At 47.2% G+C, this 15,026-nt stretch overlaps 1 protein-coding gene across 12 annotated transcripts in view; it reads left to right on the top strand.

Moving 5' to 3' along the window:
- Nucleotides 1-14,569, top strand: part of Srgap2 (SLIT-ROBO Rho GTPase activating protein 2) — a 232,036-nt gene extending 217,467 nt beyond the window's left edge. For 4 of the 12 annotated variants that reach the window (XM_031381730.1, XM_031381757.1, XM_031381723.1 and 1 more), the window contains exons 19-23: nucleotides 413-492; nucleotides 2,378-2,558; nucleotides 4,400-4,546; nucleotides 8,054-8,378; nucleotides 11,220-14,565. In XM_031381730.1, coding sequence (XP_031237590.1) covers nucleotides 413-492; nucleotides 2,378-2,558; nucleotides 4,400-4,546; nucleotides 8,054-8,378; nucleotides 11,220-11,603 — 1,117 coding nt within the window. In that variant the 3' untranslated portion in view covers nucleotides 11,604-14,565. The other 8 variants (XM_031381767.1, XM_031381747.1, XM_031381786.1 and 5 more) reach the window with 8 other exon arrangements.
- The last annotated feature ends 457 nt before the right edge of the window (nucleotides 14,570-15,026 follow it).

Raw genomic sequence — 15,026 nt, 5'->3', positions numbered from 1 at the left:
CGCCTCACACACCTCTGTATCTATTTTAAAAGTAACAACAACAAATGTAGCTATCAAATATCAGAGCTGGTTTTCAGGTCCACTTGTCCCTGCTACAGAAACCAGGGCTTCCCTTCTGCCATGCTCCCTCCTTAAAAACCAGGAATGAATTCATGAAGAGAGTTGACCTCTGAGTAGCCAAGTTGTGTTTTATAAAGCGTTGATTTGTAACTGCCTTTCTCTCAAGGCAGCTTAAGTAGGGACAAGTGGTTTGGGGAACATAAGCTAAACCAGAGACTCACAGAGATATTTTATTCTTAGCAGTTGATGGCAGCGCACTTAGAGTCTAGCAAGCAATGGATTTGATATAACAAAGGGGAGGAAGGTTTTAGGAGCAAACAGTGATGTCCTGGTTGTTGCCCTTCTGTTTCAGTGACAGCACTCATGGAGAGACTACCTCTGCTGAAGACTCCACCCAGGACATTACAGCGGAGCACCACACAAGTGATGACGGTATGCTGTAGGCTGCTGGTCAGTAAGACAGGCCTCATAGTATATATTGTGCATTCAACCAACTTTGCTGTCCAGTGGGCTCTAAGGGGAAGAAAGGAGTTTCTTGTCTCTCCCTTCCTTGGAGGGGCATTCTCAAATATGAAATTGAACCAGAGGTGAATAATACACCTTTTGTAGTCCTTCATCTTCCTTGCCCCACCTCTTAGCTCCCTATCTAACCTAAATCCAGTAGATATCAGCCCCTAATGCTGCCAGGTTGCTGGAAAGCAAAGCAAAGCTCATTTGAAAAACATCAAGCCTGGGGAATAGAGATGCTGGGTGCCAAGAACTCAACAGAAGCCAAGTGAGGGGGGTGGGAATGAGGACACAGAAACCACACGCTTGCGTGCCTGCCAACTGGAAAATGTGACCCCTTCCAAAGTACAGATTTGTGTGCACTGAACAGCCTGTGAGTGTGCATCCAGGGGTGGAATGCTCAGCTGTCATCCTCAAACCTCTCTAGAGTGCACGTGATTTATTAGAGTCTGTCCAGCCAGCACACTTTCCCGGCTTCCAACAGCTCCACACCTCCATTTCTGGATCACTTGGTCTCTGGAAGTCTCAGCAGTTGACAAGGGCCCTCAGAATTTTATGGGCAGAAAAAGAAAATGGCACAGTCTACAGAGCTTTGCTTGCACCCCTGCCTTGCTAGAAATCCTGCAATCTTGAGCCAGCTTTTGAAGGAGGGCAAGATAGGACTTATTGTCCAGATCATGGTGTGAGAAGAGTCAGAATGATCTTTATGAGAGAATAGGTGTAACGAGAGACTTCAGTAGTCCTTAGAGCTGCCTTGTTCTCACACTGTTAGAGGTTTATCTCTAGCGAGATTGGTGGGGCAGCTGAGAAAAACTAGGTCACAGAGCCAAGCGCTGTACTTGAGGCTGTAGAGAACGAAGACTGGCCTACTGAGATGAGACCGGGGCTCTGCAGTGGAATCTTCAGCCAGCCCATTTAGCAGCAGACTTGCCACCCAGGGCTTCATGGGCATGGGCTTGTTTTTAATCAGCCGACCTCCCTGCTGTGGTATTTACAAACTAATTGTTCTATGTTTTAGAGCACTTTCTGCTTACTATCCAATCTCTGCTACAGCTTAGAATGGATAAATGATGACATCAGTGACTATCACATGTCACATGAATGTGAACATACAGCACTGGGCACTATTCTAAGGTTTTTCACAGTTGTAATTAACTCCTCATAACAACTTCATAAAAAGGGGGACTATTCCTGTCATCCTCATTTTATACATAAGAAAAGCCCACAGAGAATAGTAATACATTGCACTTATAAGCCCTTTTTAACCTCGCAAGTTATTTTCATATGCATTTTCCATACATTGGTTTTAAACTATTTTATGTATTTTACATTCTACTAGGAGGACTGAATATCAAAATTACCTAAAATATGGTGACAATTTGAGTGTTAGGTTGCTGGTGAATTTACTATGTAATCAGAAAAATACTTAAAAGTGTAGGGTGTTAGGCTGGGTGTAGAGCTCAGTGGTGGAGGGTGTGTCTTTGAATGCCCACACGTGAAGCCCTGACTTCAAGCTGCAGTACTGCCTAAAAGAAAGAAAAAGTAAACAATGGGTGATAGACAGTCCACATAAAATGCTGTGGGATCACAGAGAAGTTATCAGGGAAAGCAGTGTCCTTGTGTGTCCCTGCAGGCACAGGAGAGGCATTGGGCAGGGCAGACAAGGCCAGTCTGTTAGAGCTTTATGGACCCTGTGCAGCTTATTTTTACACTGAGTTATCCTCCCACCACTGTTAGTAGACTTTTCGCCCAGTTTCCTGAGTCTGTAGATCCCAGAAACATGCGCTTCATTCTTTCCTGCCCTTCCCAGAATGTGAGCCCATAGAAGCCATTGCCAAGTTTGACTATGTAGGCCGGACAGCCCGAGAACTGTCTTTCAAGAAGGGAGCATCCCTGCTGCTTTACCAGCGAGCTTCTGATGACTGGTGGGAAGGCCGGCACAATGGTATAGATGGACTCATCCCCCACCAGTACATCGTAGTCCAAGACACGTAAGTCACTGGCACCTTTGGAGGGGGGGCGCTCCTGCTGCACTGTGGGAGGAAGACTAATGCCCAAAGGGGCCCTAAGGCTTAATGTTCCATGGAGAACACCCTGCCTCTGCAACTCAGTGGAGAATTGTTTTGATCTCCCACTTTCTCTTCTCCCTTTAAATTGCCACTTGATCCATTTGTTTTAGAAGCGTGCCAGCCAGCATTTATATGTATGCTTAATGAGTGATAGCATGGGCTTTTTAATATGGCCATGCATCATTTCCTTTCGGGGAAGGTTAGGCTGAGAAACCCTCTTGCTTCTCTGTCTTAGTTAGGCTTACTACTGCTGTAGTGAAACACTATGACCAATGCAAGTTGGGCAGGAAAGGGTTAAGTTGGCTTTCCCCTTCCATCACTGAAGGAAGCCAGGACCAGAACTCAGCCAGGGTAGGAGCCTGGAGGCAGGAGCTGATGCAGAGGCCATAGATTACGGATTCCTAGCTTATTCCTCAAGGCTTGGTCAGCCTGCTTTCTTATAGAACCCAGGACCACCAGCACAGGGCTGGCACCACCACAGTGCGCTGGGCCCTCCCCTGTCCATCAGTAATCAAGAAAATATCATACAGGTGAATCTTATGGATGCATTGTCCCAGTTGTGATTCCATCCTTCCAGATAACTCGCTTCTGTCAAGCTGACTTAAGACCGGCCAGCACAGCCTTACGCTGTAACCTGGGCTGTTTGCGCTTCGGTCTTTAACTCATAGTAGTCTTCTTGCCTTAGCCTCTCAGAAAAGTGCTAACATGGCAGGAGCCGTCAGACTTGACTTCTCTTTGTAAACCACTATGTCCACCCCAGCCTGCTGAGCCGTTGATAGTACTTTCCCACCTGCAAATGAAAACTGACAGGTTACTTCTTAGAAGAGACCTTTTTAGAAAGATTTTTAGGAAGAAAAGGAAACCTTGTAAAAAAGCAAAGTAGAGCATGGAGGGAAAAGGATGTTGGAGAACAAGGGAAACCGGAGTCGGCTCTGGAGGCCTCGCTGGATAGCCTGTCTGTTGGTTCCCACTCTTTGAAGCAATGTCTTCTAGGCAGAAAGTAGCAGACCTAGTGGCCCACAGGCACCTGCCTCCCATTGCCCTGCCTCAGCCCCACACTTCCCTAGGATACAGCATTGTCACTGTTTTTAGAACTCCCCTTACTATTATCTTTTTAAAAGTTGATATCCTGAGTCTGCACCTTCCCAGCCTCTCCCGGGCTTGTTCTGCAGGGAAATCCCTGTGTTGATAACATCGCAAACCTGGTGCCGGTCTGTGCATGGACAGGACTCTCCCAAAGAAAAGGGGCTCTCTTTTTCATCAGTAGCCAGAGGGGACAGGAGAGCAATGGAGAGACCTGGGACTGTCTTGAATGCTCAGAGCGAGGCTACATGTGTCCGCACCATGCCTCATTGCTGTCATCTTCCTCCAGAGCCACTTCAGAGCTGTGCCCAGAACTTCAGCAGATAAACCACAACCTGGACCTCACCTCTTTCTCCAAGAGGTGGTCCCATCGTGGCCACCCCATGAAAGCAGCATGGGCCCATAGGCAGATGCTTTGAATCCAGGTGTCCCCTAGCCAAGCTTTTCTGAGGAGCTAAGAATCAAATAGAACTCAGTGAGCTATTTATTTATTTAAGTGACCCTCCAAAGGCCCTCAGTTTCTCTTGCCTCTGCTCACAAAGCTAGCCCCAGGCGGGGGTTGCTGCTGCCTCCATGCTGTGTGGGGTTATGTGTATGTCCAGGGTGGCCATCTTGCTGGTTTAACACTGCTTTTTGTGTTGTTTTCCCTTCTCCCTGCCTGCCTGTCCCTTCTGCCCCAGCGAGGACGGTGTCGTGGAGAGGTCCAGCCCCAAGTCTGAGATTGAGGTCATGTCTGAGCCACCTGAAGAAAAGGTGACAGCCAGAACGGGGGCCAGCTGTCCCAGTGGGGGTCATGTAGCTGATATTTATCTTGCAAACATCAACAAGTAAGCGCTGCTTTTCATTTTCTGCTCCCCTAAATGATTCATTCACTCGGCCTCACCCCTAGCCTAACCCCACTCCGCTCTGTGCTGTACGCAGGGCTCCCAGCGCGCGCCCCCAGCCTAACAGTCTTCATGTGTTTGCTGCTGCAAGGTGTGTGGCCAGGCTGAGGAGGGGAGGCTTGTGTGGGTCTGAGGGCAGGCCCCAGCCTCCAATTGTCTGTTATCATCCTGTGGTACTCTGTGTGTTCCACAGTGTCTGTCTGCCCAGACTTCCTGGCAGCGTTAGCCAAACATTTGTCAAAGCTTTGGTCACCTTTGCAACTTGGTTTTGTGCTGTTTCTTTTATTTCTTCTCAGTGCCTTCACTTTTCCAATTCTTATTCAAATCATATTTGATATCTTCTTTGACCTTTGTCTGTCTGAAGATTCAGAGTCTCATATGTCTCCCACCAAGCTAATTGTCCCACCATGTGGGCTTACTTAGATGGCATGTGTCTGTTTCTCCCTAGCCTGCATCCCTAGCCATGGAGAAGAGAAGAGCACTGAGCCCAAGGGAAGCTTTGTTCTAAGCTCCTAAACCATCCTGTGATTTCCCTTCGCTCCCTCTCACACTAGCAGAAATCACTTTTCATCTTCTCCTCTTGCTTTAGCACTGTGTATTAGACTTCCCTAGCAGTCCCTCTGCAGATTCCCCCCACCCCCTGTCCAGCAGGCTTACACACTCACCCCAGCTTTTATTTTGTGGCCATTAGCAGTATTCTGAGGTTCTAACTCCATCCACACCTGCTGGCTATCTAGAGGGAGTCCTCGTTCGCCCGCCCATGAGCTGCCGCCTCCCCAAGAGGCACTCAGGCTATTGGAGAACTAATCTCATCTCAAGGGGCCAGACACCAAGTCCTACAGACCTCTTTCCGCCAGACCCTGAACTGTGGCCCAGTGCCAGGAGGATGACAAGCCCCGGGGCACTCCTGGTGAACGTGGATTGGAGATGACGCACAGTTTGTATTCCTCCTGACTCTGGAGGGTGGAACGATTTGCACTTTGATGCCCTGTTAACCATAGCCTCTGCACACTGAGACTGGAAGGAGAATAAAAGATGCTTATTGTTTTTAAACTGCATGAGGTTGCCAGATCTCTTGGCTTTTTTCCAACCAGACAATAGAGGGGGTTGGGGGACATGGTTCTTTCCTATCTCTTTACCCTCAGGTCCATCTATTCAGTTCACTTACTCAGAATAGTCATAATTTAATTCAGACCACTAAACAAGTTGAGGCTTTTATACTTCCCTCAAGTCTGCTAGGAGGACAAGCTAATAAAAAGTAGCTGCCAGCTAATCACATTTTTTTTCAATATTTACAAGTCTGTGTTAATTATGAGCCTACAATCACTAGGTCACAAGCCTGTTAAGCCAGAAACCAAGACTGGGTGTTGAAAGGGAAGTTAAGTGTTTATTTATGCACCTTTATTTTTGTTTTTATGGTGTTGAGGATACACTGAATGAGTCACATATTCAGACAGAGCACTCCTCTGCTGAGCTACAGCTTCATCCCTGGGTACTAAGCCTTGAGTCAGCATATATTTGACGCCACATAGTATTACAAAGGAACTATAGAGAACATAGGCTGAAAACAGTGGAAAGATAAACATCTGATGAACATCTGCTAGAACGTTGCCTTGACCTGCTTGCTTGGTGGTATCAAGATTCTTAGGATGAATTTCCTGGGGGCAGACCATAACCAAACCATGTCAACCTTTCCTAGGCACCAGCCAATCAGTGCGTGAGTGACAGACAGCCCGGTATGCCTGGCCCTTAGGAGCGAGTGTGCCATTCTGTCTTCTGACTACTTCCACAACAGTCCTCCCATGCAACCTGAGTGTCCTGATGGCCCTAAAGACCTGTCTCCTCCTGGACCCTCTCACCTGGCTAACTCCTCCTCACCCTCCAAGACTCAGTCCAAGCATTACTTATCTGGGGAAGCCTTCCTGACACCCTAAGTTCCTTGAGGCTGAAAAAAAAAATGCTCTCATTCTGCATTCTGAAGTGGCTTGAGTTGTTGGTGCTCATGGCTATCTATGCCTGGTTCCTCCTTCAGGCTGACCCTGTAACCAGCATCTCTCTCTTCCTCATCTTCATGGCCCAAATAGAGCCTGGGATGACACACTGCCACAGCCTCCTAAATCTGCCCTCTCAGCAGTTCTGACTTGTGAGTCAGCCATCCTTGAATGGAAAAAGGAAATCAGCAGAGTTCTAAGGGCGTGGCATTTCAATTTAATTCCACATCCTATATTAACCATCTGTGTTGTGCCAAGCACCAATGCTAGTTACCCAGAGCTCACAGTCTGGCAAGGCAAAAGACCATATGGAAGGCAACTGAAACGCAGTCCCATGCAAGCACTGAGGGGATATGGGAGGGGGAAATCTCTCCAGTCTGTAGTTGGAGGCACTGGTGTCTGGAAAACTTGACAGAGGAGGGCTTATTTCAGCAGGGCCCTCCTAGACTAAAGAGCATCCTTTTTCTTATTGAAAATGGCTGCCTTCCAAGGCTAGTCCTACCTAACAGACACATTCTTAGAGTGGCTGCTGGGCCACACCCTGCTGGACCCAGAAAGACAAAGCAGCTCTCAGCTGTAAGCAGCACAAGAACCTACTTACAGCTTCAGAGATGGCCCCCATCTTCAGAGTCCTACCCTCACCATCCAGAGTCCCCAGCTCATCTTCCTCAGTAGACACACGATCAGAGCTACCCAGCCCAGCTGCTATCTGAATTAGCGGCGTGATGGCATCTTAGATGAAGTCCTTTAAAAGCTGGTTTGAAAAATGAAATTATTCAGCATCAGGCAGTACCCATATGACTAGGATCCTGCCACACCATATCATTTGAGAGCCTTTTGTGGTATGAAATAAATTGGCCCAGTGCTGGGTGACATAGGGGTTGCATAAATGCCCTTTCCACCCTAGGAGCAAGCACACAGTGAGCCCTCTGTCTGTGCCAAAAAGCAGTTCCTTGAAAAATCTTTTCCATGTCTATGAATAAGAAACAGCCTCTTACTAGAGCCCAGATGATGACAGGCTCGCTATAGATAGTGGAGCAAACCGATCTGGAAAACGTCAACGCCTGTTACCAGCAGTTCTCCTCTCCTTGGTGATGGTGAGACCTTACCTGGGGCCTTGGGCTTCTGTTCAGGCAGGCAGTGGAGTGGGTCTTTTCGTGAATCTTTCTCCCACTAGCAACTTTCTCTTAAACAGGCATTTTTTTTCTGACAGCATCTTACATGTTTAGAACCCAAAGCTCACAGCCACCAAGTAAGTATGCATTTCAGTCTGCCCAGGTTGGGGGGTTGGAAGGGAACAGATCCATAGAGAAAACAAGAGAAAGGAAAACTGAAGAGTTAGGGTATTCTATTTGACTCTGCTTAGAAGTCCCAGGCGCCAGCCTCTGCCCCTCTGCCACAGTCCGAGCTCCCTTGGAGCCAGGGCTCCCTGATCAGATGCCGTTTCTGTTTGTTGAAGGCAAAGGAAGCGTCCAGAATCTGGGAGCATCAGAAAAGCATTTCGGAGTGACAACCATGGGCTGGGCAGTTCTCTGACTGACTCCTCCTCCCCGGGGGTGGGGGCTAGCTGCCGTCCATCCTCCCAGCCCATCATGAGCCAGAATCTCCCCAAGGAAGGGCCAGATAAGTGTTCCATCAGCGGCCATGGCAGCCTCAACTCTATCAGCCGCCACTCGTCCTTGAAGAGCAGGATGGACAGTCCACAGATTCGGAAGACCGCCACGGCAGGAAGGTCAAAAAGCTTCAATAACCATCGGCCCATGGACCCTGAAGTCATTGCACAGGTAACAGGGCTCTGAACAATTAAGTGCTAAGTTTACACTGGTTATTCCCCTCAGCAGCCCCAGCTAATCCAGAGAACTTAAAACAGACCCGTGCTCTGTACATTCTCTGGAGAGTACTGCAAGTATCACACAGTGAACCTGCCAAGATAGCTGATTGAGCAATCTTGCCTAGTCCTGTCTCCCCAGCAAGAACCTGAAGGTAGAATTCATAGAATGCTACCTTCTTATTCATATTTCTGGCTGATTATAGGCTTTTAGCTTTTAAAATCAGCAGTTAAGAGTATTTTGATACAAGTCCATTTGTTTTACTAAGGTAAGGTCTGGGGAAATAGCTCCATGGACAAGAATCCTTGCTATGGAAACAAGATGAACTGAATTCACATTTGCAGCACTCACATAAAAGCTTAGCATGGCCAGTTATGCCTCTAACCTCAGGGCCCGGGATTAGGAGCAGGCATCCAGCTTAGCCAAGACAACAAGCTTCAAATTCAGTGAGAGACTCTGTCTCAAGTAAGATAAGGTAGAGAGCAATAGAGGAGGGTACCTGACATCTTCCTCTGGCCTCTGTGCATAGGACACATGGATAGGTAAGTAGGCAGGTAGATAGTAGACAGATGATAAGTACCCAGTAGTAGACGTTAGTGAAGCTGAAACTCAACTATAGACCAAGTCACATTTATATATTTCTCCGCTCATGCCATCACCCCCACTTCCTGAAGCTGATCTCAGTGCTTGTGGGTAGATAATTCGTCCACCGTCTGATTCTATCATAAAGACCCCAAAGCACCCCATGTGGATTGAAGGAAGCTCAGATACTAGAAGGGCCTCCAGCCCAGGGGTCCAGGTAACAGAGCAGGTGAGCTCCCGATTGCAGGGCTTTCCCTCTCATCTGCACCACACTGATGCCTCTGTGTTTTCCGTGAAATATTAGAAGCCCAACCCGACCTCTAAACATCCAGCTACGGGGGCCACTCCAAGCAGCTCTCTAAGACGTCTCTCCCAACTATATAATTTTCACTAGAACAGGTAGGAACAGAGGGTTCTGTCCTTCTCCTCACCTCATCTTCTGGGGTGCTGGGGAAGAGCAGTGGAGGCTCTGTATGGTCTCTGTTGGCTGCACTGCTGCTCTGCTTAAGGAGGTGTATCTGGTGAGGCAGAGTTAAGCCCTGGGCCTTTGGGTCTTGCTTTGCTAGCCTTCTATCCTGTGTAAGCTCCTGATAGCCGTCTGCCTTGCACCATGGGAATCCTTGATCCTCTTTTGGCCAGCCATTATCCAACGTGTTTGAAACTGCAAACATACTACTAAGTGCATAGCAGGGCAGGGCCAGGAGGTAAGAGTTCTTCCAGAGCGTTCTAAAAGGTTTGGGAAGTCTAGTGTTTAGCTCAATGATGCAAGCTCAGAATGCTTGCCTAGCACACAGAGGCTCCTGGGTTCCATCCCTGGGACTGCAGGAAGAAAAAAAGAGGGGACTAATTAATGCCATAGTGATCAGTGAAAATCAGTCCCTATGATCCGTAGCAAATGTAGATCACACCATAGGACCAGAAGCCCTGAGTGTGAAATCTGAGGCTGGCTTGAAACTATTCTTGATCCCAAAGAGGAGTCCTGTGGTGGCTTTGGGACTCAATATTAAACACAAATTTGCAGTGGGGTATGGAAGCTGGGTGCCTACATACACTGGTTCTTTGGTTCTGCCTTGAGCCCCTGCTTTTTTCCTAAAATCTACAGTATCCACTGATTTGTAGATGCTAACTTACCTATGTGGGCTTTGGCTCCCCCTTTTGGCCACTCTTTGGGTTCTCTTTCATGGTACTGGGTAGAAGGAACTAGTTTCAAGGTGCACACTTGGATGAGTTGGGAAATTGAAGCATTGTTCTGATCAGTCTTCAAGGCCTTGGCTCTTGAACCTTCCTTAGCTCTTGTGGAAGGAAGGAATAACCCCCTTAGCCTCTGGCCTTGAAGTCAAGAAAATAAAGATCATACTTGATCTCTACCACTTTGCAAAATTTGTTCACTATCTATACTTTCAAGCAGACACAGAAATACAGAAAATTATAAGATGAATCCCCATGTACTCATGAACTTTCCTTTCTAACTCTGTATGATTTCATCCAGAAATGTTTCAACACCTGTCACAAAAACCAAGGACTCAAGCTGAAGCGACTCAGCTGCTTTTCTTTTTAATAGTTTCTCTTTGTTGTTGAACTTAATGCATTTATGCAATGTATTTGATCAGGTCCTCCACTACTCTCTACCTCCAGCTCCTCCCAGTACCTCCCACTTGGCTTCCTTCCCAACCTCATGTCTTCCTTTTGTTATTGTTGTTAACAACCCACCCCCAATCCAATATGTAATTGGACTAATACTTGTCATATGTATTGGAAGTCTAACACTTCCCATATATGCATAGATCTAGGGCCACCTTCTGGGGCATGGTCAACCTACCAGGAGCCCCATTCCCAAAACTGACTGACTTCCTCAGCAACCATCAACTGCCAGTAGCTCCTCCGGTGGGGGTGCTCCCTGAGGGGCCTGCCCCAGTTTCTGCTGGCATTTTGGCTGGCTTGATCTTGTACAGGTAACCACAACGGGTATGAGTTGATGTGTGCAACAGCCTTGTCATATCCAAGAGTCACCAGTTACTCTTTCTAAATTCCTGATGATGACAATCTCTGTCCCCTTTCTCCACATTCTGGACACTCATGTGTCCCAAGGACTTTGGCCAAGTGAAATAAGGCATTTTATTGCTAGTTTCATGGCTTGGCCTATTTGAGTGAAATAGGATCCTTGGGGACCTCTGTCTTGGTTTGTCTTACTTCTTCCTTTTTCCTGTTTTGCAGGATATTGAAGCAACAATGAACTCTGCCCTGAATGAGCTTCAAGAGCTAGAGCGGCAGAGCAGTGCTAAGCACACACCTGATGTGGTTCTGGACACCTTGGAACCCCTCAAGACCTCCCCAGTGGTAGCTCCCACATCTGAGCCCTCCAGCCCCCTGCACACCCAGCTCCTCAAGGACCCTGAGCCTGCCTTCCAGCGCAGTGCCAGTACTGCCGGGGACATTGCCTGCGCCTTTCGACCTGTCAAGTCCGTCAAGATGGCTGCTCCAGTCAAACCACCAGCCACACGGCCCAAGCCAACTGTCTTCCCCAAAACAAATGCCACTAGCCCTGGTGTCAATTCATCCTCTTCCCCACAGCCCACTGACAAGTCTTGTACTGTCTAAGGGGTATAACATAATTATTCTAGACAAGGAGACTGGCCGTTTTTAAAATCTTCCTATTTAACTAGCTTGGGGACTCAGTTGAAAATTAGGTTCTAAGTTGTTCTTCCAGGAATTAGCCTTCCCATTACCCAGACCTTGAGAATGAAGCCCTTGTTACTGCTTTTCCCTTTCTGGTCCTCCCTCCACTCTCTGCTTCCCTCTGTTTGGAATCCAACCAGTTCCAGTACATACTATTCTTAGGTTAGCCAGTGACAGGTTTTCCATTATCGGGTTGTTGTGATATCTGCCAAGGCAAGACATGGGGACACAGGCCTAAGTCCGTCCCTTCAGACCATAGAGGACACCTTGACCAGATGTTTGGCTGCAGCTCTCAGTGACATCTTGTTTTTCAGTACTGATTTAAAAAAAAAAAAATCATATATAGCCCAGTTTTCATTTTATATAAATATATATATTTGTGTGTGTGTGCACGTGCGCATGCACACCCATACACACACACACACACACACACACACACACACACACACACAGGTTTTTCCGGTCTGTGGTGTAGCCTCTCCTGGTCATAGACCACTCTCTCTTGTGGTGGCAGTTCACACAGAGGCCACCAGGAGTCTCTGTTCTCATCACAAACTTTGTTCTGTTTGGAACAGAGAAACCTGGCCTTTGGAATCTCTCTGTAGTAAACGTTTAGTGGAATGGGACAGTCCTGTGATCTGATGTGCGTGCGGTGGGGATTCCGTCGTCTTCCTCTTGCTGTCAGTCACTGGCTGTTTGCTTTTGCTCTGCTCCATTCTGCAGAAGTGCATCCCAGTCTCATCACGGAGCTTTTGAAGTTTTTCTGAACATATAGACTTTTCTTCAGTTCCTGTCTTTGTCTCTGACACACTGTTTTCCATGTAAGATGTTTTCCAATATAAGACAGTTCTATAGCTAGTTCCTTTTAGAGTAAAAAGTCTTAAAGTTTTATTGTGTTCATGGCAGGTTTGAAAAGGGTAGGAAATGGGTCCTTCTTTCTCCCACCACTTTTGGCATTTAAAAGTTTTAAAATTTTCCATCCCATTAAAAAAAAAATTGAGTTGCTCTCTGCTAATCCAAAAATTGTGCCCAGATTAAAACTATTTCAAGTTCACCTCTTGGCTTAGTTTTTTATAAAGCTATCTCTGGATGAACAGGGCTTGAAAAGCTCTCAATAAATTCTAGACGTGCTTCTTCTTGAAACTGTTTTTTGTTTATCCGAACAAGGATGACTAAGGGAGCTTTGATCCCCCCCATACACACACACACACATGCACACACACAAACTGAAAACTGTTTTCCCAAAACCAGAATCTTAAAAAAGGGAAAAATTGAATGTTTCACATTGGCCCCGCCTTTGGCCGTTTTCAGATTTGTTACCATTGACTGCTCTCCCAGCCTACAAGTCTGGTGCTTGGAACACCCACTCCTCTTACATCCTGCTTCCCTTAGAGCACCAGAGCTAGGAAATTATACCATGGGATCACGTGTTTCAACGGCCCCTTGCAGCTCAGGCTCATTCTTCTTCTCTGATTTCTGGTTTTTGAATGCTATGCTTTCATTTTAATGGTATTGTTTTCTGTAAGTTCAAGAGAGGTGGGTTTGCCATTCGGGTTGGAACATCTGAGTGTTCTTAGCTTTGGGCTAGAAATGATCCTTTTGTACCAACTTGTGAAGCTGGTAGTTGGACCTGTAGAAAGTAGTGGATGTTTCTCTCTGAGTGAAGGGAATGGGGAGCTTGAAGGAGTCAGTAATGAGAAGAGTAACTTGTAAGGCCGAGGAGACTGCTCCCTGAGCTGGAGAAGAGAGCTCTAGCACTCCTTGAGTAGTGTGAGTCTGACTGCATGGGGCACCCTTTGATCCTTCGGATGTCTGATTCTTGGTGTTCTTTTTACTGACCTGGGCTTGTACTGCTCCTGAGCCAATAAGGGCTTCCAGACCTGAGGATTCATTTCCTTGATGAACCTGAAGCCCCACCCTTCACTTTTTTACATTCCTCTTAATCTAAGTGATCAGAGTTCCCAACCTGCCCTTTATCCTCTCTCCAGGACACCACGATCTAAGAAGGTAAAAGCAAAGGTTTTTAAAGACCATACTTTGGGCCTGTCCTTTTCTTCTTGCCTTCTCTCTTAATCCTGTACATTATTTGTGTTTTTCATCCCTTTGGTCCAATGTCCATCTGCTGATTTGCATAATGAACTGGACAGTGTACAGTGGTTCCCTACTAACCCCAGCTCTGGGAGCCTCGCCGTCTCCCTTATCTCTGGTGCTTCCGACGCCGGTGAGATGGTCCTGTTAAAGTAGGAACCAAAAGGAGGAGATCCTCCACAGCAGAGCTCACTTCAACTGGAATTGAGGTCGCACACTGTGATTTCACAACCAAAAGCCAAAAGGAGCCGGCCACCTTAGGCCTTGGGCAACCAGCCTTCCTCTGAGAGGCCTGCCCGAAACCAGCATGATGCTTCCAAGAGCCCTGCTCTGCCCCTAGTGGCATGGATCCTTTCCCTGGTGTGGACTTAAGTCTCTGGGGAAGAAAAGTGGGTGGGGCTACCAGCACTCCAGTTTGGAAAGTAGGGGAGTTTGCCACCAGCAGTTTATAAACTGGAAATGCTGGTCTCTGCCAGCCTCCTCAGGCCTCCCTCATTTATCCCCAAGGAAATGAGAAATCCTTCCAGTACCAGGATGAACGGACCACTGGAAGGGCTGGTGTGCATGGACTTCGGTTCAGAAGAGAACTTAGATCTTCCAGGGAACTACAGTGTTGTGGCGTCTGATTTGTATGTCACATTTGTGTAAAATGGTATGTTCTTTAAAATGGTGTTGATAACTGGAATATTGTATGTATGCTTGAAGATGCTTTGCGTGAACCTAAGACTCACTCAGCCGATGTTGGATTGGGGAAAATCCAAAGCACAACTTCAAAATAAAATACATTTTTAGGTTTCGCTGCTGCAAGTCACCTCCCTTCCCCTCTCCCCGAAAATACTGAAGTAACGGAGTCCGAGCCTAGCCACAGTAGTAGCTAGGTGAACTTGAGGGCCACCATCTTTCCCTTCTACAGCATTGCTCGCATTTAGCCCATGTGTGGAGCCTCAGAGGGTTTGTAGGAAGCCCCCACCATACTGCTCACCAGTCTGTGGTTGTAAGAACTGCCCTCAACAGAACCTACCTTTTGTTTTCAGTGCGGACTGTTTTCATTGCTTTATGATCAGAATTCCCCACTTGAAAGCCTAGCCAGGCCATGATGGTGCTCGCCTTTAATCCCAGTACAGAGATGGGTGGATCTGTGTGAGATGGAGGCCAGCCTGGTCTACAGAGCAAGTTCCAAGACATCTGGGACTACACAAAGAAGCCATCCTTGTCTCAGAGGGGAAGAGGAGAGGAAGACAGACAGACAGATCTATA

Source organism: Mastomys coucha, unplaced genomic scaffold (genome assembly GCF_008632895.1).
Source record: "Mastomys coucha isolate ucsf_1 unplaced genomic scaffold, UCSF_Mcou_1 pScaffold1, whole genome shotgun sequence".
Taxonomy (NCBI): Eukaryota; Metazoa; Chordata; class Mammalia; order Rodentia; family Muridae; genus Mastomys; species Mastomys coucha.
Note: the sequence above shows the minus strand (reverse complement) of the source record. Positions and strands in the feature narration are given on the sequence as shown.